Raw genomic sequence first — 26,660 nt, 5'->3', positions numbered from 1 at the left:
ACGAGGTTGGAGTAATAACATGTTAAACCACTTAAGACATTTGCTTGAATCTAGATTGCGCCTTTAGATTTTGAGAAAATGAACAACCAAGTAAGAATTGTTCACTTCTCTGGTTTGATTGGTCTGTTTCTCAAGCATTCCCGGAGGTCTTGCAATGTTGCGCCTTTGGGTTTAGAAACGTTTTATATTTCTATCACTCATTTTTAGGTAAGTTAATAATAATAGCTAGCTAACTGCGCAGTCGCCATGGAATGATGGTGAGCTAACTAACTAGTAGCTAACGTTTGTCGAAAGAAGATACAGACTTTTTTTTTAACGTTTTTTTTTGTTTTGTATTTTCTTCTACCATATCTATTGTGTTATGTTCTCTTACATTCAATTCCCATTTCCACAAACTTCAAAGTGTTTCCTTTCAAATGGTACCAAGAATATGCATATCCTTGCTTCAGGGCCTGAACTACAGGCAGTTAGATTTGGGTATGTCATTTTAGGGGAAAATAGAAAAAAAAGTTAGGCTAAAACTGTTAATCCAATATAAATCTCCATTCACAATTGTAAGATCTTTGATTGCAGGCGACGTTGGCTCGCTAAACTCATGCATATAAATAGGTGTAACGGTCGTCTCGCGCCGAACTGCGCATATGTAGGCTGTAAAATCAAAGGCACTCCTTCAATATCAAGTTGCTTTTAGGGAAATTAAAACATTTCACTTTCACGAGGTTGGGATTAATAACGTGATCAACTAGTTATGACGTTAGCTATAATCAAGGTTGTTACTTTAGAGTTCGAGAAAATGAACAGCTAAGAAGTAATCTTTCACTTCTCTAATTGATTTATCAAACTATGAACCCAGGTCTGTTTCGCAAGCGTTCCTGGAAGTCTCGCGATGTTGCGAAATTCTGCGGTTTGTGCGTTGAGTATATTTGGTCGCTAATGTTATCTATTTAGCTAGAAAATGTTAACAAATTTACGTCAAGCATTTCACATTGATAACTGACTCATCAGTGTCACATTTTTTTATAAGTGTAGCACATACACAAATAGGTTGTGCTGAATTGAATCACACGATTTTCTCTACAAAGCTCAGAAATTAAGCCGTGTAGGTCTAAGCACTTAGACCGCAATATCTACAAAGCTAGCATATAGAATTGTTTAAAGATTGTCATAAAATGTATCATTTAGCCATTGGATTTTAGGACCCCTGTAGGTATAACAAAAATATATACTGAACAAAAATAAAAACGTAACGTGTTTGTCCCATATTTCTTGAGCTGAAATAAAAGATACCAGAAATGTTCAATACGCACCAAAAGGTTGGTCTAATTTTGTGCACAAATTTGTTAACATCCTTGTTAGTGGCCAGCAGGTAATCTTCAGGGGAGTGGTCTGAAGGTAACCAAGTACCAGGCTGTAAAACATGTATTGGGGGTAAAATGTGCCAAAAATAATATGACCAAACATGGGTGTACATTTATTTTTTCTCAGTTCTTTTCCCTCTCAGATATAGATCTCACTTCAAAACCTTGTTCCTAATGATTAATTTACTTTATGTTTTGTCAAATATGAATGTGTTACTCAATACATTTCTATGGGCTATAGCAGTAAATGCAAAATTCAATATTTAATCAGTTATTTTGTTTGTGTATATATATCTCACACGCAACAAAAATATAAACGCAACATGCAACAATTTCAAAGAGTTACAGTTCATATACAGAAAATTGGTCAATTGAAATTAATTCATTAGGCCCTAATCTATGGATTTCACATGACTGGGAATACAAACATGCATCTGTTGGTCACATACCTTGTGACCAACAAAAATCCAGTCAGTGGATCAGAAAACCAGTCAGTATCTGGTGTGACCACCATTTTCCTCATGTAGCGTGACACATCTTCGCATAGAGTTGATCAGGCTGTTGATTGTGGCCTGTGGAATGTTGTCCCATTCCTCTTCAATGGCTATGCGAAGTCGCTGGATATTGCCGGGAACTGGAACACACTGTTGTACACGTCGATCCAGAGCATCCCAAACATGCGCAACAGTATGACATGTCTGCTGAGTATACAGGCCATGGAAGAACTGGGATATTTTCAGCTTCCAGGAATTGTATACAGATCCTTGCAACATGGGGCCGTGCATTATCATGCAAGTCAGTTAAGAACAAATTCTTATTTTCAATGACGGCCTAGGAACTGCCTTGTTCAGGGGCAGAACGACAGATTTTTACCTTGTCAGCTGGGGATTCAATCTTGCAACCTTTCAGTTACAAGTCCAATGCTCTAACCACTAGGCAGAACAACCGACACCTTTGTGAGTCTCCCCTTTCGATATTGGTGTGTAGCTCTGATGGTTCGGTCTGGACAGTCGGTTTTGTGAGATGACCTCAAAATTACAACGTCAGTGACAGATTTGAGACGACTGTTGTAAAGCTTGTGGTTGTCGTATAGCCAAACAACCGACACTGTCACATATTAGTTTGTAACTCAGACGGTTCGGGTTTTACAGACGGTTTCGTGATAATTTTCTTGTCTGGATCCTCGTGTAGAAAAAGGCCACTTTCACAAGCTCCCATGTTATGGAATAGGCGTAAACTTTATATCGGCGGAAAGAGGGCTTTGATTTGCAGCCACTACAAGAAACAGTAAGTCTCTAGCATAAACACACGGAGCTATTCAATATTCAAAATGACGTCACTTTGTGAGGCACAGGTGTGTCAATCGACTCTAGGGGGTTTAATCGATGTGGTTTAGACCCATAACAGTGTGACATAACTAGGACAGAGGGTTGCATAAAACCTTGTAGTGTTTCAAAGCTGCTGTTGGGTCGGCGTTGAATGCAGTTGACTACAACGTACAAGCCAACAAAGCTACTGTCGTATTATGTGTAAATATTGTGATATTTAGTTACCTAGTTGAATCACTGTTACTCTGCTGTGTACTGTAAAGCTTGAGATAACTGTCTGCCACTTGACCACCACAACAAGGTAGCTACAGATATTCACTCTAATGTACTGCTTCTTAACAACTTTTTTTAAACAGACATTCCTCAAACCTCTCTTTGCACTCATTGAGGGAATTTGGCCTGATAAGTCAGGAATTCTAGATTTTCTGACCAAACCCTTCCCTCGCCTGCCCTTAAAACAGTTTTCCCTTTCTCCCCTGAATTTTATTGTAATACTGATCTCATCTCTCCCTGCTTCTTTCCCCCTGCAGTGACACTTGATCTCAGCTGGCAGTGTGTGGCCTGTCGTTGCCTGCAGTGAAGCTCAGTGCTTGGAGCAGAGTCTAGCTCTTTCCCCCGCCCTGGTGGCTCCTTATGATGGATCGCGGTTGTACCTGGTTTCTTGCAGCATGGATGGTGTGGATCTAAAGGGTCTTGTGTATCAGCATCAGCTTTTCCTGTTCCGTGACTGTGTTCTGTTCGTTTCCATCTACAAAAGAACACCCTCCATCCAGACGCTGAGCCCTGTACACCTGCAGACTGTTTTAAAGCAACAAGCACACAGCTAGGAATAGGAGAGGGAGATCTGCAAAACAAGCTCCTGTTTAGTGGCATTTTTAAAACATTTTTTTTTCTTTTTGACCAGATAGATTTGTTTCATTCCAAAGCCTCTATGGAGGAAGTTTGACTTCTCTTTTCTCTGTTGAATCGTATCCGCTCACTCTCGCGTTGGGTGGTGGGATGTCGGAAAAGCCCAACGACAAGATGGTGAAGTTCCTGGCTCCCCTTTCCAAGAGTGGTGATGGCAACGTAAACAACGGATCTGGCTCGGACTCACTTGTTGGTGAAAGGGTGGCAGTGGAGGTGAGGCACCGCCACCACACCATGGAGCGCGATCGCTGCACCGCCGAATATCGACCATTCTTCCGCCGCAGCGTCATCAGTGACTCCAATGCCACCGCCCTTGACCTCCCCTTACCCAGTACAATCCCTATCTTTGCGCCCATTGTACCCCCCGTGCAAGATGTGTCCCATCCTGCCAGTCCACCCCCTACCCCAAGACCTGCACCCCGTGTGACTGTGACGGAGAGCGAAGGAGGAGAAGTGAAGGTAGATGTGTCTGTAGAGCAGAAGGCTGCCGTAGTACAAGATATCTGTGATGGGGATGCAGTAGTGGCTCAGCCAGCAAACAGTCTAGCTGCCCTACCGCCAAGCCAAACGACAGAACCTGGAAGTGGCGGTGAAGTGAAGGAGAGGGAAGAGGGGGAGGAAGAGAAGGCTAAAGCCCGGGTGGAGGCTGAACAGAGAGAGGCAGAGAAAAAGGTGCAGGATGACATCGAGGAAGCAGAGACGAAAGCGGTGGGAACGTCGCCGGATGGGCGTTTCCTGAAGTTTGACATTGAGATTGGACGTGGTTCCTTCAAGACTGTCTACAAGGGCCTGGACACAGAGACCACAGTGGAGGTGGCATGGTGTGAGCTGCAGGTAAGAGCATGGGATTTTTCATTTTTTATTTATTTAAACTTTATTTAACTAGGCCTTTCGTTTACTGGCCCAACACTCTAACCACTAAGCTACCTGCATCTCAATACTATCTATTTAATAAACTTGTATCCTCAAATCCCTCCCTTCATGACTACTGAGGTCTAGGCCCATAAGTCTACCTATCTTTCCTTCCTGTGACTGTGGTACTGTCATGCGGTCTGAGTCACATTCAGGGCATTTGGACATTAACTGTGGGTGTCACCGGTGACACACCCTCAGGTGTTTTAAATCAGTCACAGTCATCCGAGCATGCCCCTTCACATTGCCATGCTCTGGTGATGCAAATTTACATGCGACTTTATGTGCACTGATATCATAGGCTAATTTATTAGGGGGTAATTCACCAACTGAGTAAGTGGAAACTAAAAAACATGAGCTAGATTGCCAACTCTAAATATTATACCCACTGCTAGTAGCCGTCTATTAATAAATGTAATATCCTAAAAAACTTTGCAGTTGTAGCCTACCGCCCAATGAGGCCTATGCAATCGCAATGGCCAATGCGCGTTCTGTATCTCAAAGCCGTATCAAATATCTGTTGTAAAATATTTGCTAATAATCCTCCTGATATTAGTTTAGTACACTAGTGCAATGTCTCCTTTGTTCTTCCAAACCCTCACCTTTGTATTTATTATAGGCCTTATCTCATTAGTCAAGTTCCTGGCATTTCCTCTCTGAGATCTAGCCCGCAATGTTACAGAGCTGACTAGGGTTGGGACAATACAAATATTGTGATACTCGTTAGTGTTGTGACAAGGAAACAAAACACAGGGGATTTAACTTGTTTAGGAAAACATCCCTAATGTTGGAAACAAACGTCATTATGTTGTCATCCAGAGTCAAATGGATTTATTTTCCAGGCTATAGCACACTATTTTACATACCGAAGGTTTTTAAAGGACCAAAGTGTGGCCTGCTTTGTGTTTTCATTTTTGCCATGGAAAAAATATTGTGATTCTGGTGTTGTCCCTAGGGATAACAATATATTTTCAATCAGGATGGACCCCTTCCTGAATATAAGGGTCATCTTCATTTGTGCACAATGCAGCAAAGCTTTTTGAAATGGAATTTGACAATGTGTTCTTATTGACCGTTTAGTACCTACTACATCAAATGTATTTATTTAAAATCAAATGTATTTATATAGCCCTTCTTACATCAGCTGATATCAAAGTGCTGTACAGAAACCAAGCCTAAAACCCCAAACAGCAAGCAATGCAGGTGTAGAAGCACGGTGGCTAGGAAAAACTCCCTAGAAAGGCCACACCCTAGGAAGAAACCTAGAGAGGAACCAGGCTATGAGGGGTGGCCAGTCCTCTTCTGGCTGTGCCGGGTGGAGATTATAACAACATGGCCAAGATGTTCAAATGTTCATAAATGACCAGCATGGTCAAATAATAATAATCACAGTAGTTGTCGAGGGTGCAACAAGTCAGCATCTCAGGAGTAAATGTCAGTTGGCCTTTCATAGCAGATCATTGAGAGTATCTCTACCGCTCCTGCTGTCTCTAGAGAGTTGAAAACAGCAGGTCTGGGACAGGTAGCACGTCCGGTGAACAGGTCAGGGTTCCATAGCCGCAGGCGGAACAGTTGAAACTGGAGCAGGTGGACTGGGGACAGCAAGGAGTCATCATGCCAGGTAGTCCTGAGGCATGGTCCTAGGGCTCAGGTCCTCCGAAAGAGAGAATTAGAGAGAGCATACTTAAATTCACACAGGACACCGGATAAGACAGGAGAAATACTCCAGATATAACAGACTGACCCTAGCCCCCCGACACAAACTACTGCAGCATAAATACTGGAGGCTGAGACAGGAGGGGTCAGGAGACACTGTGGCCCCATCCAATGATACCCCCGGACAGGGCCAAACAGGCAGGATATAGCCCCACCCACTTTGCCAAAGCACAGCCCCCACACCACTAGAGGGATATCTTCATCCACCAACTTACCATCCTGAGACAAGGCCGAGTATAGCCCACAAAGATCTCCGCCACGGCACAACCCAAGGGGGGGCGCCAACCCGGACAGGAAGACCACGTCAGCGACTCAACCCACTCAAGTGACGCACCCCTCTTAGGGACGGCATGGAAGAGCACCAGTAAGCCAGTGACTCAGCACATGTAATAGGGTTAGAGGCAGAGAATCCCAGTGGAGAGAGGGGAACCGGCCAGGCAGAGACAGCAAGGGCGGTTTGTTGCTCCAGAGCCTTTCCGTTCACCTTCACACTCCTGGGCCAGACTACACTCAATCATATGACCTACTGAAGATATGAGTCTTCAGTAAAGACTTAAAGGTTGAGACCGAGTCTGCGTCTCTCACATGGGTAGGCAGACCATTCCATAAAAATGGAGCTCTATAGGAGAAAGCCCTGCCTCCAGCTGTTTGCTTAGAAATTCTAGGGACAGTAAGGAGGCCTGCGTCTTGTGACCGTAGCGTACGTGTAGGTATGTACGGCAGGACCAAATCGGAAAGATAGGTAGGAGCAAGCCCATGTAATGCTTTGTAGGTTAGCAGTAAAACCTTGAAATCAGCCCTTGCCTTAACAGGAAGCCAGTGTAGGGAGGCTAGCACTGGAGTAATATGATCAAATTTTTTGGTTCTAGTCAGGATTCTAGCAGCCGTATTTAGCACTAACTGAAGTTTATTTAGTGCTTTATCCGGGTAGCCGGAAAGTAGAGCATTGCAGTAGTCTAACCTAGAAGTAACAAAAGCATGGATACATTTTTCTGCATCATTTTTGGACAGAAAGTTTCTGATTTTTGCAATGTTACCAAGATGGAAAAAAAGCTGTCCTTGAAACAGTTTTGATATGTTCGTCAAAAGAGAGATCAGGGTCCAGAGTAACGCCGAGGTCCTTCACAGTTTTATTTGAGACGACTGTACAACCATCAAGATTAATTGTCAGATTCAACAGAAGATCTCTTTGTTTCATGGGACCTAGAACAAGCATCTCTGTGTTGTCCGAGTTTAACAGTAGAAAGTTTGCAGCCATGTCTGCAACACAGGCTTCTAGGGAGGGCAATTTTGGGGCTTCACCATGTTTCATTGAAATGTACAGCTGTGTGTCATCTGCATAGCAGTGAAAGTTAACATTATGTTTTCGAATGACATCCCCAAGAGGTAAAATATATAGCGAAAACAATAGTGGTCGTTAAACGGAACCTTGAGGAACACCGAAATTTTCAGTTGATTTGTCAGAGGACAAACCATTCACAGAGACAAATCGATATCTTTCCGACAGATAAGATCTAAACCAGGCCAGAACTTGTCCGTGTAGACCAATTTGGGTTTCCAATCTCTCCAAAAGAATGTGGTGATCGATGGTATCAAAAGCAGCACTAAGGTCTAGGAGCACGAGGACAGATGCAGAGCCTCGGTCTGACGCCATTAATAGGTCATTTACCACCTTCACAAGTGCAGTCTCAGTGCTATGATAAGGTCTAAAACTAGACTGAAGCATTTCGTATACATTGTTTGTCTTCAGGAAGGCATTCAGTTGCTGCGCAACAGCTTTTTATAAAATTTGAGAGGAATGGAAGATTCGATATAGGCCGATAGTTTTTTATATTTTCTGGGTCAAGGTTTGGCTTTTTCAAGAGATGCTTTATTACTGCCACTTTTAGTGAGTTTGGTACACATCCGGTGGATAGAGAGCCATTTATTATGTTCAACATAGGAGGGCCAAGCACAGGAAGCAGCTCTTTCAGTAGTTTAGTTGGAATAGGGTCCAGTATGCAGCTTGAAGGTTTAGAGGCCATGATTATTTTCATCATTGTGTCAAGAGATATAGTACTAAAACACTTAAGTGTCTCTCTCGATCCTAGGTCCTGGCAGAGTTGTGCAGACTCAGGACAACTGAGCTTTGGAGGAATACGCAGATTTAAAGAGGAGTCTGTAATTTGCTTTCTAATGATCATGATCTTTTCCTCAAAGAAGTTCATGAATTTATTACTGCTGAAGTGAAAGCCATACTCTCTTGGGGAATGCTGCTTTTTAGTTAGCTTTGCGACAGTATCAAAAATAAATGTTGGATTGTTCTTATTTTCCTCAATTAAGTTGGAAAAATAGGATGATCGAGCAGCAGTGAGGGCTCTTCGATACTGCACGGAACTATCTTTCCAAGCTAGTCGGAAGACTTCCAGTTTGGTGTGGCGCCATTTCCGTTCCAATTTTCTGGAAGCTTGCTTCAGAGCTCGGGTATTTTCTGTATACCAGGGAGCTAGTTTCTTATGACAAATGTTTTTCGTTTTTAGGGGTGTAACTGCATCTAGGGTATTGCGCAAGGTTAAATTGAGTTCCTCAGTTAGGTGGTTAGCTGATTTTTGTCCTCTGACGTCCTTGCGTAGGCAGAGGGAGTCTGGAAGGGCATCAAGGAATCTTTGTGTTGTCTGAGAATTTATAGCACGACTTTTGATGCTCCTTGGTTGGGGTCTAAGCAGATTATTTGTTGCGATTGCAAACGTAATAAAATGGTGGTCCGATAGTCCAGGATTATGAGGAAAAACATTAAGATCTACAACATTTATTCCATGGGACAAAACTAGGTCCAGAGTATGACTGTGACAGTGAGTAGGTCCAGAGACATGTTGGACAAAACCCACTGAGTCGATGATGGCTCCGAAAGCCTTTTGGAGTGGGTCTGTGAACTTTTCCATGTGAATATTAAAATCACAAAAAATGTGAATATTATCTGCTATGACTACAAGGTCCGATAGAATTCAGGGACCTCAGTGAGGAACGCTGTATATGGCCCAGGAGGCCTGTAAACAGTAGCTATAAAAAGTGATTGTATAGGCTGCATAGATTTCATGACTAGAAGCTCAAAAACATTTGCTATCGTAAATGTTAGCAACACCTCTGCCTTTGCGGGATGCACGGGGGATATGGTCACTAGTGTAACCAGGAGGTGAGGCCTCATTTAACACAGTAAATTCATCAGGCTTAAGCCATGTTTTAGTCAGGCCAATCACATCAAGATTATGATCAGTGATTAGTTCATTGACTATAACTGCCTTTGAAGTGAGGGTCTAACATTAAGTAGCCCTATTTTGAGATGTGAGGTATCACGATCTCTTTCAATAATGGCAGGAATGGAGGATGTCTTTATTCTAGTGAGATTGCTAAGGCGAACACCGCCATGACACAGACACGGTCTCAATGGGGATAGCTGAGCTGACTACACTGACTGTGCTAGTGGCAGAGTCCACTAAGCTGCACCCTATTTTATTGTGGAGCTAGGGGAGTTAGAGCCCTGTCTATGTTCGTAGATAAGATGAGAGCACCCCTCCAGCTAGGATGGAGTCCGTCACTCCTCAACAGGACAGGCTTGGTCCTGTTTGTGGGTGAGTCCCAGAAAGAGGGCCAATTATCTACAAATTCTATCTTTTGGGAGGGGCAGAAAACAGTTTTCAACCAGCGATTGAGTTGTGAGACTCTGCTGTAGAGGTCATCACTCCTAACTGGGAGGGGGCCAGAGACAATTACTCGATGCCGACACATCTTTCTAGCTGATTTACACACTGAAGCTATGTTGCGCTTGGTGACCTCTGACTGTTTCATCCTAACATCGTTGGTGCCGACGTCGATAACAATATCTCTACACTCGCCAGTTTTAGCTTTAGCCAGCACCATCTTCAGATTAGCCTTAACGTCGGTAGCCCTGCCCCCTGGTAAACAGTGTATGATCGCTGGATGATTCGTTTTAAGTCTTAATACTGCGGGTAATGGAGTCGCCAATGATTAGGGTTTTCAATGTGTCAGAGCTAATGGTGGGAGCCTTCGGCGTCTCAGACCCCGTAACGGGAGGAGTAGAGACCAGAGAAGGCTCGGCCTCTGACTCCGACTCGCTGCTTAATGGGGAGAACCGGTTGAAATTTTCTGTCGGCTGAATGAGCGACACCAGTTGAGCATTCCTACAGCATTTCCCTCCAGAAGCCATGAGAAAGTTGTCTGGCTGCGGGGACCGTGCGAGGGGATTTATACTACTATCTGTACTTACTGGTGGCACCAACGCTGTTTCATCCTTTCCTACACTGAAATTACCCTTGCCTAACGATTGCGTCTGAAGCTGGGCTTGCAGCACAGCTATCCTCGCCGTAAGGCGATCGTTCTCCTGTATATTATGAGTACAGCGACTGCAATTAGAAGGCATCATGTTAATGTTACTACTTAGCTTCGGCTGTTGGAAGTCCTGACGAACCATGTCCAGATAAAACATCCGGAGTGAAAAAGTTGAGTGAGGGAAAAACTAAAAATATAAACGGTAATTAAAAAGTAAAAACCGTAAAGTTGTCAGGTAGTCAAGTAAGGTTGGCAACAAAACGCGCAGCAGCACGTAAACAAGTCTGCAAGTTGTGACCGGAAATGACTAATTACATTCACTCCCTACTACATGGGTCTATGCCACCACAACACCGGTGACTGTTCACGTTCTAGTAGAATCTCGTGGCCCACACCCAGAGTGATTTCCTCCCTGATTCAGTCTCCTGAGTCACAGCCACAGCTTTTTTCCCTTTTTAAGAAACGGCGTTGCCTTTTCCCTTTTAATTGTTTGGATTCTTTCTGGTCAGAGGAAGGGCGCTAGAGTGGCCCCACACTTCCTCATTTTGTGTAAAGAATGTGTCCTTCCTCATTGTGGTATTGGTATGACAAGTGTTTCACAATGTGTTTATCCTTTACTCGTACAGTCACACAGAGCTATGTTGCATGTTTTGTCTTGAAAGTCATGATGTTAAATTACAACTTAAAGTTGAAGAAAATCACCCACTAATTTGTCATTTTTGCCGATTTTAAAAGTGTTAGCTAGTAATGTGTCTCGCGTTAATGCAGAATAAATAAATAAATAAACTTTCTGTTCCACATCAGACGCTTCTCCACTCGGATGAGAATTCACGAAGGTTGGTTATGAAATTATCAACTTTACCTGTATAAAAAAAAGAATACCATATACAGTGCATTCGGAAAGTATTCAGACCCCTTGACTTTCCACATTTTGTTATGTTACAGCCTTATTCAAAAATTTGATGAAAAAAAAACAATTTAATCTATCTACACACACTACCCCATAATGACAAAGCAAACATTTATTAAAAACAGATATTGCATTTAAATAAGTATTCAGCCTTTTTACTCAGTACTTTGTTGAAGCACCTTTGGCAGCGATTACAGCCTGGTGTCTTCTTGGGTATGATGCTACAAACTTGGCACAGCTGTATTTGGCGAATTTCTCACATTATTCTCTGCAGATCCTCTCAAGCTCTCAGGTTGGATGGTTTTCAGGTCTTTCCAGGGATGTTCGATCGGGTTCAAGTCCCGGGCTCTGGCTGGACCACTCAAGGACATTCAGAGACTTGTCCCGAAGCCACTCCTGCATTGTCTTGGCTGTGTGCTTAGGGTCTTTGTCCTGTGAACCTTCGCCCCAGTCTGAGGTCCTGGGCGCTCTGGAGCAGGTTTTCTTCAAGGATCTCTCTTTACTTTGCTCCCTTCATCTTTGCCTCGATCCTGACTAGTCTCCCAGTCCCTGCCGCTGAAAAACATCCCCACAGCGTGATACTGACACCACCGTGCTTCACCGTAGATATGGTGCCAGGTTTCCACCAGACGTGACGCTTGGCATTCAGGCCGACGAGTTCTATGTTGGTTTCATCAGACCAGAGAATCTTGTTTCTCATGGTCTGAGAGTCTTTTGGTGCCTTTTGGCAAACTCCAAGTGGGCTGTTGTGCCTTTTACTGAGAAATGGCTTCTGTTTGGCCACTCTACCATAAAGGCATGATTGGTGGAGTGCTGCAGAGATGGTTGTCCTTCTTGACATTTTTCCAAATTTTCTTTAAAACCTGTTTTTGCTTTGTCATGGGGTATTGTGTAAAGCTTGATGAGGAAAAACACATTTCATCCATTTTAGAATAAGGCTGTAATTTAGCAAAGTGGGAAAAGTCAAGGGGTCTGAATGCTTTCCGAATGCACTGTCTTGATATTGACACTCTGAGCCTGTCATAACAATCACAGATCCCACACACACCAAGAACGTGGAGATGCTGCTATCACAGCCCTTCCTCCTCACTCAGCCCGGAGAGAGAATTCTGCACATGCTCAGTCCAACCCCTGAGCTCATTGCTTTTGTGAATTTAAAATGGGTCAGATTCCTGACTGATGAATTTCTAATCTCCTGTGTGAAGCGCAGCAGGCTGGCCTGCCAAGGCCTGTTTCTTCAGCTCTCTATATGTCCATCTTCTATCTCCTCCTCCCCCCTCCACTTAGTCCCTTCTCTCTCCCCTTCCACACTCCATCCATTCTACAGAGATGATGCTGACAGTGGCATGTGACTAATATCTCCCCAGGATTCAGACATAAAGCGTATAACCAATCAAGCTGCACATTTTATTTTCTATAGCCTCAGGATATATTCTTGCCTTTTCTTTATTTTATGCTCCCTCTCAAACTCTACATGTCAAATCTTTGTCACAAACATAAAGTGGTGTGTGCTACCCCATTGCTGAGAAGTATAAGTTAACTATCTAAGATCTGCCAAATAAATGATCTCCAGCTCTTGCAAGATCAAGTTTCTTGGGTACAGAAGAGACAATCCCCCCTGGATCAAGATCCCCGCTGCCTAAATTTGTTTTGCGCGTCAAAATATATATATATGTTTTTTGAATTAAATATTGCCCATTGTGTGGTAATACCGTATACCCTGGTATGGTACAGGAATGGTATGAAGTTACAAAAGTCAATACCACCCAACCCTAGTAGGCACTATGCTGGGAGGAGCTGAAATCCCCTCACACGGTTATTAAAGCTGTCCCATGATCAGTAAAACTCAAGCACAAGGCTTTATTCCCCAGACATAGTCTAGGTTATACACCACCCACCCCAACCCCATGTACACCGAGGCCCATCTCTTCCCTCACAGCCTAGACTAGACCAGACAGGCTTTCCAGCCTCCCAGCTGCAGACAAAGCCGGTGTGTGAAGACGGGTCACAGAGGACAGGTATCACCAGGGCTCTATTAGGTGCTCCTAGATATTTTGCTGTGGGACCTAACATTTTATTTTGGGAGCACCAGTGTGACCAGGGGGGGAAAAATCACCCAGATAATAATTGTTGTAATGATAGGCTTCACTGTGCAATTGTTTGAGTGCCCTAGAGAAAAAAGCGAGGTCAGATTCTTTAATATTGTAAAGAATGCACCAGCGATTTGTATTTCTTGTAACTTTCTGAAGAGAACTGCATGGGAATGCCTGTCTACCACTTTGTGTAGCCAGTTAGCAATGCCAAGTACCATCAAATATTTTTTCTTTTCTTCCCCTGGCCTCAAAAGTGGTCTCCTGATGTGGTTTTAATCATTGTTATGGACTTGGAACATAATTGTTTGTTTTTTTAATTAAAAAAAAATAAGATTTTGAGTGAACCTGGAAAAACTAAACCGAGTGGTTTTTGATGTTATTATGACTGGTAAGTATTCTGAGTGGCTGGTAGATTTTTTTTCATCTATCTGGTAACTTTACCAGTATATCTAAACATTTGGGGGCACAGAAAGAAAGGGATAGCTTATTTAGAATATCAATGATCATAGTGATAGGACCAAGATCTCATTATACAATAAACATAACCGGCAATAATAATACAGATGAATGAAAAGCCGATAAATAAAGGCCAAAATGATCAGGAGAAAAAAAATAGATGGAAATACCAGTTAGAAATGCATTTGACAGTCATGAGTATCAGTCTATAGGTTCATTTATTTAGTTTAGTTGAGTTACATTAGGCTGTGTTTTTCGTTAGTCATCATGTAACTTATTTATCCAGCACAACTATCACATAAGCACAGCATACAGAGCCTTTTTTGAGCTGGATTTCTCCTGCAGCTCCTCAGCTGGTTGCTGTTGGACTAAAACATTTAGCTTTTATAAGCCCATTCATTGCACAACAATTCTAAATGCAATCACAGTTTTGGTGCATGATTAAAAAGAGCTACTATTTTTATTTCTCTACTGGTAATTGAAGCCCGCCTCCCATTCACATAATGCAATAGTCATGTAAACACCATTCTCTTATCTTAATCGGCATACGGTAAAAATCTAAGTAAACTTACGCCTATTAAAACACTTGGTTTTATGAGCAATCTTTCAAATAATTAAGACATGTAAACTAGAGGTCGACCGAATATGATTTTTCAACACCGATACCGATTATTGGAGGACCAAAAAAAGCCGATACCGATTAATCGGACGATTTTTAGATTGAAGATTGAATCCCTGAGTTGACAAGGTAAAAATCTGTCGTTCTGCCCCTGAACAAGGCAGTTAGCCCACCGTTCCTAGGCCGTCATTGAAAATAAGAATGTGTTCTTAACTGACTTGCTTAGTTAAATAAAGGTGTAACAATATTTTTTTATAATAAATCGGCAAAATCGGCATCCAAAATTACCGATTTCCGATTGTTATGAAAACTTGAAATCGGCCCTAATTAATCGGCCATTCCGATTAATCGGTCGACCTCTAATGTAAACACTTAAATCGATGTTCCAGCGGCGTATTTGGTTTGCGCATGTGCTAGCACCAGCTGAGCGAGCCTCCCTGAGTTCGGAACAACTGAATGCATGTGTCTTACAAGTAGTTTTCACAAACTAACTTTATATATGTCCGAACTCAGAATAAAATAGGCTTCCGAAAAATAACATGGTCACTGTGGTAGAACGTTTATTTTGATGGGCGATTTTCTGCGTTTATCTGAGTGCAATCAGGTAGCCTGATTTCAGATGTGTCCTTGTAAACAGGATTATTAGGGAAATCGTTATTTTTGCAAAGCATGTAAACGTTTTAATAGAACTGTTATATTAATCTGACTATCCACAATAATTGAGCGCATGGAACTCATAGCCTATAGGCCAATGCAGCAGTAGACCTATAACTTTCATTGCTCTTTCACACTGAGGATTGGTGATTATCAAGGGGGAGATTGTTGGAAAGATTTTTCAAATAGTTAACTGTGAGGAACTATAGTTTTAATATAATTGCATTGTGTGCATGTAACCATACTCAATGAAACCGTAAATGCGCAATAATTGTTCTGTGGAGCGACTCGCCTTTCTTCGCCACACACCTGCCCTTGTCTCAACATTTTAAATGATACTCAAGACACATTATCTTTACACATTTTAGATGCTTTTTGCTGACGCCCACAATTATTTAGTTGTGGCTTTCTCAAATAGGCATAGACCTACAAACTTGTGATTTGAAATAATCCACAGCTATCTTTTAAAAATTTGTTTACTCTTTTTGTAATTTTCCCCTTTTTCTCACCAATTTTGTGATATCCAATTGGTAGTTACAGTCTTGACCCATCGCTGCAACTCCTATACGGACTCGGGAGAGGCGAAGGTCGAGAGCCATGCGTCCCCCAAAACACAACCCAACCTAGCCGCACTGCTTCTTGACACAACGCACATCCAACCCGGAAGCCAGCCTCACCACTGTATCGGAGGAAACACCGTACACCTGGCGACCTGGTCAGCGTGCACTGCGCCCAGCCCGCCACACGAGTCGCTAGTGCGCGATGAGACAAGGATATCCCTGCCGGCCAAACCCGCCCTAACCCGGACGACTCTGGGCCAATTGTGTGTCGCCCCATGGACCTCCCGGTCGCGGCCGGCTGCGACAAAGCCTGGGCTCAAACCCAGAGTCTCTGGTGGCACAGCTAGCACTGCGAAGCAGTGCCTTAGACCACTGCGCCACCCGGGAGGCCCGCCGCACTGCTTCTTGACTCACTGCTCGGTTAAAAGGATCGGGGTCCCGCTAGCGGGACAACTTCCGGTGAGACTGGAGGGCGCGTAATTCAAATAAATAATCGTGAATATTATGGATTTTAAACATATAGGTACATGTAAGTGTCTTATATCAACTGAAAGCTTAAATTCTTGTTAATCTAACTGCACTGTCCGATTTACAGTAGCTATTACAGCGAAAACACGCCATGCGATTGTTTGAGGACGGCACCCCACATCAAAATATTTTTCCACCGGCACAGGTTTCATACATTCACATATAACGATTAAATATTCACTTTTTGAAAATCTTCCTCTGATTTGTCTTCCAAAGGGTCCCAGCTATAACATGTAGTGTCGTTTTGTTAGATAAAATCCTTCTTTACATCCCAAAAAGTCAGTTTAGTTGGTGACATCGATATGAGTAATCCACTCGTTCAACTTTCAGAGAAAGGAATTCGAAAATCTACCCCTAAACTTTGTTTCAACAAGTCAAAATACGTTTCTATTTACTCCTCAGATACCCTAAAATGTAATCAAACTACTATTTATTTCGGAAAGAAGTATGTTAATTTGGAAACCGATTTTTAGCAGGTGCGTAATTTCTTCATGGCGTGCGCAAACACGGATTTCCGGGACTGTGTCCTTCTACAAAAACTGCTATTTCATATTCGTTTTTGAAGTTACAACCCTGAAACCTTGAACATAGACTCCTGACACCCTGTGGAATTCATAGGAATTGCATCCAGGGAGCTAATTTACAATATTACCTTTCTCTTGCATTTCTAAGAGGATGGTTTCTCAACAGAATTTTTTTTCCAGTTGGTTTTTCTTTCGATTTTCTCCTACCATATCTATCAAACTTCAGTGTTTTATTTCCAATGGTACCAATTATATGCATATCCTGGCTTCATGGCCTGAGCTACAGGCAGTTTACTTTGGGCACGTCATTCAGGCGGAAATGGAGAAAAAAGGGGCCTGACTCTAAGAAGTTTTAAACACCGTTCAACTGGCGACTGCGCCTGGCCCGCCACAAGGAGTCGCTACAGCGCGATGGGACAAGGACATTCCTGCTTGCCAAACCCTCCCCTAACACAGACGACGCTGGGCCAATTGTGCGCCGCCTCATGGGTCTCCCGGTCGTGGCCGGATGCTACACAGACAGGAATTGAACCCAAGTCTGTAGTGACACCTCTAACACTGTGATGCATTGCCTTAGACCGCTGCGCCACTCGGGAGGCCCAAAGCTATCTTTTTAAAGAAGCTAATGAACCTTGATTCCTCTGTGCCTAAGTCATGGTGAAGTACTTTGAATATTTTTTATTTCTGTATTGCATCCATTGCTATGCCATTTCTGGTTTTCATATCAACTTTCTTTCATTGTATAGAAGCCAAAGGCACAATCCTAGTCATATTGCATATTTTCATTCCCCTTCTTTCTAAGTTTCTAACAGAGATTTTCATCTTTGTCACATATGGAACTGCTATCAGGTGCCCTGCTTTGAATGGTGTTTTCCCAGGTGCGCTGTTTAGAATGTTGTTTTTCTGCAAATTACATTTGTTTGAATGTATTTTTCTTGGCTGCTTCCTTACAGGAGTTGCATGTTCCGTTAAGATGAATTACCATAATCTAAATGTGATTCCTGTCATTCTGAGCACTGTTGGTGGATGCCCTAATGGGTTACCCACCCAATACATATGGGTCTGGTAAATATCTCAAATGGCAGATAAATCTAAATCTTCCCGGGTCAGGTTGTCCGGCACCACATTTTCCTAATGGAAACCCTGGCCTGTGGGCTGCTTTTCTGCTGAGATTGACAAAAATATAGGATCTATACACCTCTTGCTTTCACTCAGTCTTCCCCCAGAGGTGGCAGGTCTACAGAAGGTGTTCCTACACCATGTCCTCCTCACTTCGTTCTATTCCACCTCCCATAGCCACTCTACACTAGCTGTGGCCTCAATCAGTTTCACCTCACGCCAATCTCTACCAGCTAAAGTCTCTACCAATTCCTTGTGTTGAGCTACAGTTGGTATTTATTGGTATTATTTACCAGTACTCAGGTCAGTCACACACCTCTCATCCCAAGGCCTATCTACACCCACCGCCTAGAGAAAATCCTATGAACAGTTTAGGCTTTAGGGCCTAATGGTTAATGTTGAGCAACTCTCTGACAATTTCCTTTTCCCTTAGCTTGGTCCCAGTCCTCTGTGATGTATGTCTAAAGCTTATCTGCTCACAAAAAAAGGAGAGAGTAGTAGTGTTGCGTGTCAAGCACAACTCTTGAGTCACGTTTCCTAATCACACTCTGCAACAGATGAGCCACCCCAAATACAGACAACTTTCCCTCTGGTGAACAAGCTTCCTGTATACAGGGGTCTGTGGCTAATCGTTCAATGGTCGTTCCTTCCTTAGTAAAACCTTCCCCATATATAGCCAACAGAGTGTGAAATTGCAATAATTGGTAATCAAATTCAACCTCAAAACAGCTTGAGCGTAGAGTTTCAATAAACCGTTAGACCATATTTAGCTAAGCTTCCAGGTAACTAACTTAATACATCATTGTATGTTGTAACTAACTTAACCTTTCACTGCTACCAAACCCGGATCCGGGATCCCCCCCCATCACAAAAGCTGACTAGCATAGCCTAGCCTAAAGCTACAGGGATATCATATAATAAAATGTTCATGAAATCACAAGTTCAAGACACCAAATGAAAGATACAGATCTTGTGAATCCAGCCATCATTTCCGATTTTTTAAATGTTTTACAGGGAAGACAAAATATGTATTTCTATTAGCTAACCACCATAGCAAAAGATACAACTTTTTTTTGTCCACCATTTTTCCCTGCATAGGTAGCCATCACTAATTCGACCAAATAAAGATATAAATAGCCACTAACCAAGAAAAAACTTCATCAGATGACAGTCTGATAACATATTTATTGTATAGCATATGTTTTGTTAGAAAAATGTGCATATTTCAGGTATAAATCATAGTTTACCATTGCAGCCACTATCACAAAACTCACCAAAGCGACTAGAATAACTACAGAGAGCAACGTGTATTACCTAATTACTAATCATAAAACATTTCATAAAAATACACAGCGTACAGTAATTGAAAGACACAGATCCTGTGAATCCAGACAATATTTCAGATTTTCTAAGTGTTTTACAGCGAAAACACAATAAATCGTTATATTAGCATACCACATGTGCAAACATTACCCCAGCATTGATTCAAGGCAAAAAGAGCGATAGCGTTATCACCACCAAAATATATTAATTTTTTCACTAACCTTCTCAGAATTCTTCCGATGACACTCCTGTAACATCATATTACAACATACATATAGAGTTTGTTCGAAAATGTGCATATTTAGCCACAAAAATCGTGGTTATACAATGAGAAAAGTAGCCAAACTGGCCAGAAAATGTCGGGCGCCATCTTGGAGAGTGACTTAGTCTAATCAATAAATAATCATAAACTTGACTAAAAAATACAGCGTGGACAGCAATTGAAAGACAAATTAGTTCTTAATGCAATCGCTGAATTACATTTTTTAAATTAACCTTACTGCGCAATACAGGGTCCGATAACGCAAGGCTACACTGCAAGAAATGGCGTCTCATGCATTTTACTTTTTTCAACAGAACAATGAATTATCAGCATAAATAGTTCTTACTTTTCGATGAACTCTCATCAGAATCTTAGGATTAGGTGTCCTTTGTCCAAAAGAATCGTTGCTAGGTTGGAGAACGTTGTCTTCAGAGTTGCAATTAGCTGTAAACATTAGCACGAAAGAAAGAGATACCCAAGTTCCTACAGCGCCAAGGAAATAAATACCCGAAAATCGCAATATACTGACATAAACTGAAATAATTCGGTTCAAAATAACAAGATTATGATGTCTTTAAAGCCTATATCGAATAAAAACATGACCGGAATTATCTAAGGAGCTAAAACCAGAGCTTCTACAACGACATGCCAAGCTCCTCTTTGCGCCCGAGCGAAGATCCAAAAGAACGGCCACCGTGATTCCAATCAATTTATAACCTTTGGGAACTACGCAGAAAGTCCATTTCAAGTCTCCCTATTCGCTGACACCCAGGGGAAGGCGTATGCAGTGCATCTCAACCAATAGAGGACAGGCAAATTAATACACAGGTCTCAGAACAGCCAGTAAAATTCTGCATTCTGACATACACATAGGAAAATTGCTCTAAGTCGAGTTCTGTTTCACCCACAGATATAATTCAAACGGTTTTAGAAACTAGAGAGTGTTTTCTATCCAATAGTAATAATAATATGCATATTGTACCAGCAAGAATTGAGTACGAGGCAGTTTAATTTGGAAACGAATTTGGACTATGTCGAAATGGCACCCCCCTAGTGGCAAGAAGTTTTAATACATCATTACATACATCATTGTTGTTGGTATAACCACTGACAGAGTAGCTTGTTAGCAGCTCAAGTGTACAACAGGGCCTTCTCTCTCAACCAGGGAGGAAACCCTCAAATTTAGACTCAATTAATTCTTACAAAGGTTTTATTCGTTTCAGAAACAACCTGTATGATGATATTGCCAAGTCTGAAATCATATGACACCTCTGCACAAAATATGAATGATGGCACAGAAATGTGTAGGAGTAGCTTTGCTTTCGTTCATGAGTGACAGAGTGAAAGCTTTGCATAGGCGCTTTGTTGCGTTTTTTTGTTGTGGGACTGTAAAAAATGCCCGGAATGTAAAATAACGTTATTAACTGGTTCCCGTGCTTTTAAAATAACGGTTCTGTCCTGGAACAGTATAGGGAATTCCATAAGGTAATTCAAGAAATTGTCAAATAGACTAGACAGGTTCCTCTTTCACCCTTCAATCGCTGTTGTGAGTAGCGCACGCGCCCCTCCCTTTGTGCTTCACAGTCCAGGGGCAGCTCTCTCTCTCTCCCATCACAATTAGAACTATTGATAAATTATCCAACCTAAATGTAGAGTGGTAGTCCCTTATCCTTGTGTACAATCATCTCAAACTCCTTATTTACATCTGGTATTCCCAGAGTGGGGGCTTCGCACAGCGCTTGTTTAAACTTCTCAAACGCTTCTTGACACCCTGGTGTCCAGTATACTGGGTCGTGTCTCTGTCCCCCCCCCTTCCGTCAAAGCTTGCAATGGCATAGCCATTGATGAGAACGATGGAATAAAACTATGGATGTAGTCAAATAGACCCAGTTCTTAATTTAACTGTCACTGCCCCACAGCCGAAATCGATTGCTACTGGGACAGTGACACGTGCATTTTGTGACACGCCCGAAACCCTATGAAAGGGTACTTCACGTTGAGTCTATCAATCGACCCTCAATTTAGCACAAACGGACACACATTTACAGAAAGGGAGATATCCTGCAAACATTAACTTTATTTATCTTAAATTTCCAGCATACATTTTTCTCAGTATGGTCCCCGTTTGTCCTTGTATTATACCGGCGCGAGTGGCATGTTAATGACAGATCATTGTCTCAATGCATTTTTAAAGTCTAGATTACTATACATTTTGTGAAGACCCACCAAAGTTTGTTTGGCAATCCCCAATCATTTACGGACAAAAATTAAAGCTGGACAGTCATATAGCATTAGAAAATTCAAAAAACGATGGATGTAGGAAAGATGTGCAAAAGTTTCTTTCACTGGTAATCTTGTTGTCTAGACCTGTTGCATTGACGTATGGCTTGCCTTCTATAATTTCTGTCCCTGGGAGATCAAATAAGAAACCTGTGCTGGATTATCAGCTTTTTTAGTTTCACAGCCCATTTCTTTGGATCGGTTTAATTCAATTTGGGACAATGTTTCACGTAATGGGAGCATATCAAACAATAGAATGCAGATGCTGTCAACACTCGTATTCATCATGTGACCTTGTATGAGAACCTTCGCTTCAAATTACTAAAATATTGCATTATTAGAGTGCTTGCTGAAAGCTACTAATATTATGAACTATACTGTCAATACTCATTACACTTGACTTCAACTGATAGACCATGAGTAACATGAATCTTTCCTTTCTTTCTATGCCGAACTCACTTTCTTTTACTTTCACTAGTCTACATACAGTTGAAGTTGAAGTTTACATACACTTAGGTTGGAGTCACTTAAAATCGTTTTTCAATCACTCCACAAATTTCTTGTTAGCAAACTATAGTTTTGGCAAGTCAGTTAGGACATCTACTTTGTGCATGACACAAGTAATTTTTCCAACAAATGTTAACAGACAGATTATTTCACTTATAATTCACTGTCACAATTCCAGTGGGTCAGAAGTTTACATACACTAAGTTGACTGCCTTTACACCAGAAAATGATGTCATGGCTTTAGAAGCTTCTGATAGGCGAATTGACATAATTTGAGTCAATTGGAGGTGTACCTGTGGATGTATTTCAAGGCCTACCTTCAAACTTCTTTGCTTGACATCATGGGAAAATCAAAAGAAATCAGCCAAGACCTCTGAAAAAAAATTGTAGACCTCCACAAGTCTGGTTCATCCTTGGGAGCAATTTCCAAGTGCCTGAAGGTACCACGTTCATCTGTACAAACAATAGTACGCAACTATAAACACCATGGGACCACGCGGCCGTCATACCGCTCAGGAACGAGACGTGTTCTGTCTCAGAGATGAACGTACTTTGCTGCGAAAAATGCAAATCAATCCCAGAACAACAACAAAGGACCTTGTGAAGATGCTGGAGGAAACGGGTACAAAAGTATCTATATACACAGTAAAACAAGTCCTATATCAATATAACCTGAAAGGCCGTTCAGCAAGGAAGAATCCACTGCTCCAAAACTGCCATAAAAAAAGCCAGACTACGGTTTGCAACTGCACATGGGGACAAAGATCGTACTTTTTGGAGAAATGTCCTCTGGTCTAGTAGAACTGTTTGGCCATAATGACCATCGTTATGTTTGGAGGAAAAAGGGGAGGCTTGCAAGCCAAAGAACACCATCCCAACCGTGAAGGACTGGTGAACTTCACAAAATAGAGTGCATCATGTGGAGGGGAATGTGGATTATGTGGATATATTGAAGCAACATCTCAAGACATCAGTCAGGAAGTTAAAGCTTGGTTGCAAATGGTTCTTCCAATTGGACAATGACCCAAAGCATACTTCCAAAGTTGTGGCAAAATGGCTTAACCTTTCACGAGCCTCTACCCCGGGTCCGGGATCACCCCCCACCCCCCCCCACACACTGATTAGCATAGCTAGCATAGCTTCACAAGTAGATAGTAGCATCTAAATATCATTAAATCACAAGTCCAAGACACCAGATGAAAGATACAGATCTTGTGAATAAACCCATCATTTCTGTTTTTTAAAATGTTTTACAGGGAAGACACAATATGTAAATCTATTAGCTAACCACGTTAGCAAAAGACACCACTTTTTTTACTCCACCAGTTTTTTACTCCATCAGTAGCTATCACAAATTCGGCCAAATAAAGATATAAATAGCCACTAACCAATAAAAAACCTCATCAGATGACAGTCTGATAACATATTTATGGTATAGGATAGGTTTTGTTAGAAAAAAGTGCATATTTCAGGTAGAAATCACAGTTTACAATTGCACCGACCATCACAACTCGACTAGAATTACTAAAGAGAGCAACGTGTATGACCAATTTACTCATCATAAAACATTTCATAAAAATAGACAAAGCATAGCAATGGAAAGACCCAGATCTTGTGATTTCAGACAATATTTCAGATTTTCTAAGCGTTTTACAGCGAAAACACAATAAATCGATAAGTTAGCATACCACATGTGCAAACGTTACCAGAGCATCGATTCAAGCCAAAGAGAGCTATAACGTAATCATCGCCAAAATATATTAATTTTTTCACTAACCTTCTCAGAATTCTTCCGATGACACTCCTGTAACATCATTTTACAACATACATATAGAGTTTGTTCGAAAATGTGCATATTTAGCCATACAAAACCGTGGTTATACAATGAAAATACTAGCAAATCAAGCCTCAAAATGTCGGACGTCATCTTTCAGAGTGATCTAGTTTAATCGAAAGCTAATCATATACTTGACTAAAAAATACAGGGTTGACAGGAATCGAAAGACAAATTAGTTCTTAATGCAACCGCTGATTTACATTTATAAAATTATCCTTACTGTGCAATACAGGGTTCGCCAAGTGAAGCGATAACAAACAAAATGGCGGATTATGCGTTTAAAATATTTCAACAGAACAACGATTTATCATATTAAATATTTCTTACTATGAGGTGATTTTCCATCAGATTCTTGGGCAATGTATCCTTTCTTGGGTCTAATCTTCTTTTGGTCGATAGATGTCCTCTGTCCTTCGAAATGTCCACTAACATCGACCGAGACCCCGAAACGTGCCCAAAGCTTCAAAGTGCACGACAAAGAAATTCCTCAAAATCGCACTAAACGGATATAAATTGCTATAAAACGGTTCAAATTAACTACATTATGATGTTTTTAACAACTATAACGAGTAAAAACATGACCGGAGAAATATCACTGGCTAAACAACCATTTGGAAGGAGGCAAGTCCGATGTCCATCTTGCGTAAGACGCGCGAAGGGAAAGGACGGTACTTCCACGTTTTGTTGTTTTATAGTGGCTCTGATTGTGCAATCGACTCCATTCAAAGCGTGATGACGTACTGACACCCAGAGGAAGACGTAGGCAGTGTCGGTTTCTCCATAGCATTTACAGGCACCTTAAAACCGACCCCAGATCAGGGGTCAAAATTTCTGAAATCTGACTCCCTGTCAGGAAAAGTGCTGTAGAAGTAGTTCTGTACCAATCAGAGACAAAATTCCAACGGCTATAGAAACTAGAAAGTGTTTTCTATCCAATAATAACAATAATATGCATATTGTACGATCAAGAATTGAGCACGAGGCAGTTTAATTTGGAGACCAAAAAATGCTAATGCAGAACAGCACCCCCTATAGTTGCAAGAAGTTAAGGACAACAAAGTCAAGGTATTGGAGTGGCCATCACAAAGCCCTGACCTCAATCCTATAGAACATTTTTGGGCAGAACTGAAAAAATGTGTGCGAGGAAGGAGGCCTACAAACCTGACTCAGTTACACCAGCTCTGTCAGGAGGAATGGCCCAAAATTCACCCAACTTATTGTGGGAAGCTTGTGGAAGGCTACCTGAAACATTTGACCCAAGTTAAACAATTTAAAGGCAATGCTACCAAATACTAATTGAGTGCATGTAAACTTCTGACCCACTGGGAATGTGATGAAAGAAATGAAAGCTGAAATATAGAGTTCTCTCTACTATTATTCTGACATTTCACATTCTTAAAATAAAGTGGTGATCCTAACTGACCTAGGACAGGGAACTTTTACAAGTATTAAATGTCAGGAATTGTGAAAAACTGAGTTTAAATGTATTTGGATAAGGTGTATGTAAACTTCCTACTTCAACTGTATGTTTTCCTTCAACTCACTCTTCCACCCTTTCCAACTGGAAAGCCCTCTCAATCATCATCACCCAGTACATTTCTCTTCCACTCTAACAATAGTTTCCCTTTAACATCTCTTCTATGCTTTACCACTCATTCCTTCTAACATTATTTTACCAGGTGAACAAAAAGGTTTTAATTACAGACAAAACAAAACTTATTTTCACAGGCAGGCCACTGCCACCCCGGAAGGCTTCGTGTGTTTTAGTCTACCCTAACTTTTTTTGCTGTACATATTTATTACCAGTCTCCGTTGTATATTCATTTGCTTCACACTCATGAATGTCTTATTTTGAGGTTAATATGTAATGCTTCCAAATTATAAAATACATCAGTCATCACACCAATGTTTACCAAATGTAAAACATACTGTATATATTGAACTACTCCTTACCGCTTTCTGCTTCGTTTCCAATTTTGTTTTAGTCTTAACTATTGGCTATGGTTTTGAATTGTTTGATGTTGTTTCTAATGTAACCATTTACACAGTTGCATAGGGGCCCACTTTTTGCTGTGGGTTATAGACTCTGGAGCGTAACATCCCACGATCACCTCTTAACAACCTTTTATACACTCTTTTAAACTCCTTCTGCTTTCTCACACAATTGCTTCACTGTTTGTGGTCACCGGTCAGTAGATTGGGAGGCAAGAAGAGCCATATCGCCACAAAGCTCTCTGTCCTTGCCTCTACATTTAAAAAAAAATATATATATATATATACACTGCTCAAAAAAATAAAGGGAACACTTAAACAACACAATGTAATTCCAAGTCAGTCACACTTCTGTGAAATCAAACTGTCCACTTAGGAAGCAACACTGATTGACAATACATTTCACATGCTGTTGTGCAAATGGAATAGACAAAAGGTGGAAATTAT

At 41.5% G+C, this 26,660-nt stretch overlaps 1 protein-coding gene across 2 annotated transcripts in view; it reads left to right on the top strand.

The window, feature by feature from the left end:
* LOC139540083 (serine/threonine-protein kinase WNK1-like) overlaps nt 1-26,660 on the top strand; it is a 64,127-nt gene that overhangs the window by 748 nt on the left and 36,719 nt on the right. For both annotated transcript variants that reach the window (XM_071343637.1, XM_071343636.1), the window contains exon 2: nt 3,217-4,429. In XM_071343637.1, the coding sequence (XP_071199738.1) occupies nt 3,686-4,429 (744 nt within the window). In that variant the 5' untranslated portion in view covers nt 3,217-3,685. The remainder of the gene's footprint in view (nt 1-3,216; nt 4,430-26,660) is intronic.

The sequence above is a fragment of the Salvelinus alpinus genome, chromosome 15, assembly GCF_045679555.1.
Source record: "Salvelinus alpinus chromosome 15, SLU_Salpinus.1, whole genome shotgun sequence".
Lineage (NCBI taxonomy): Eukaryota > Metazoa > Chordata > Actinopteri > Salmoniformes > Salmonidae > Salvelinus > Salvelinus alpinus.
This window is presented reverse-complemented; position numbering and strand designations above follow the sequence as displayed.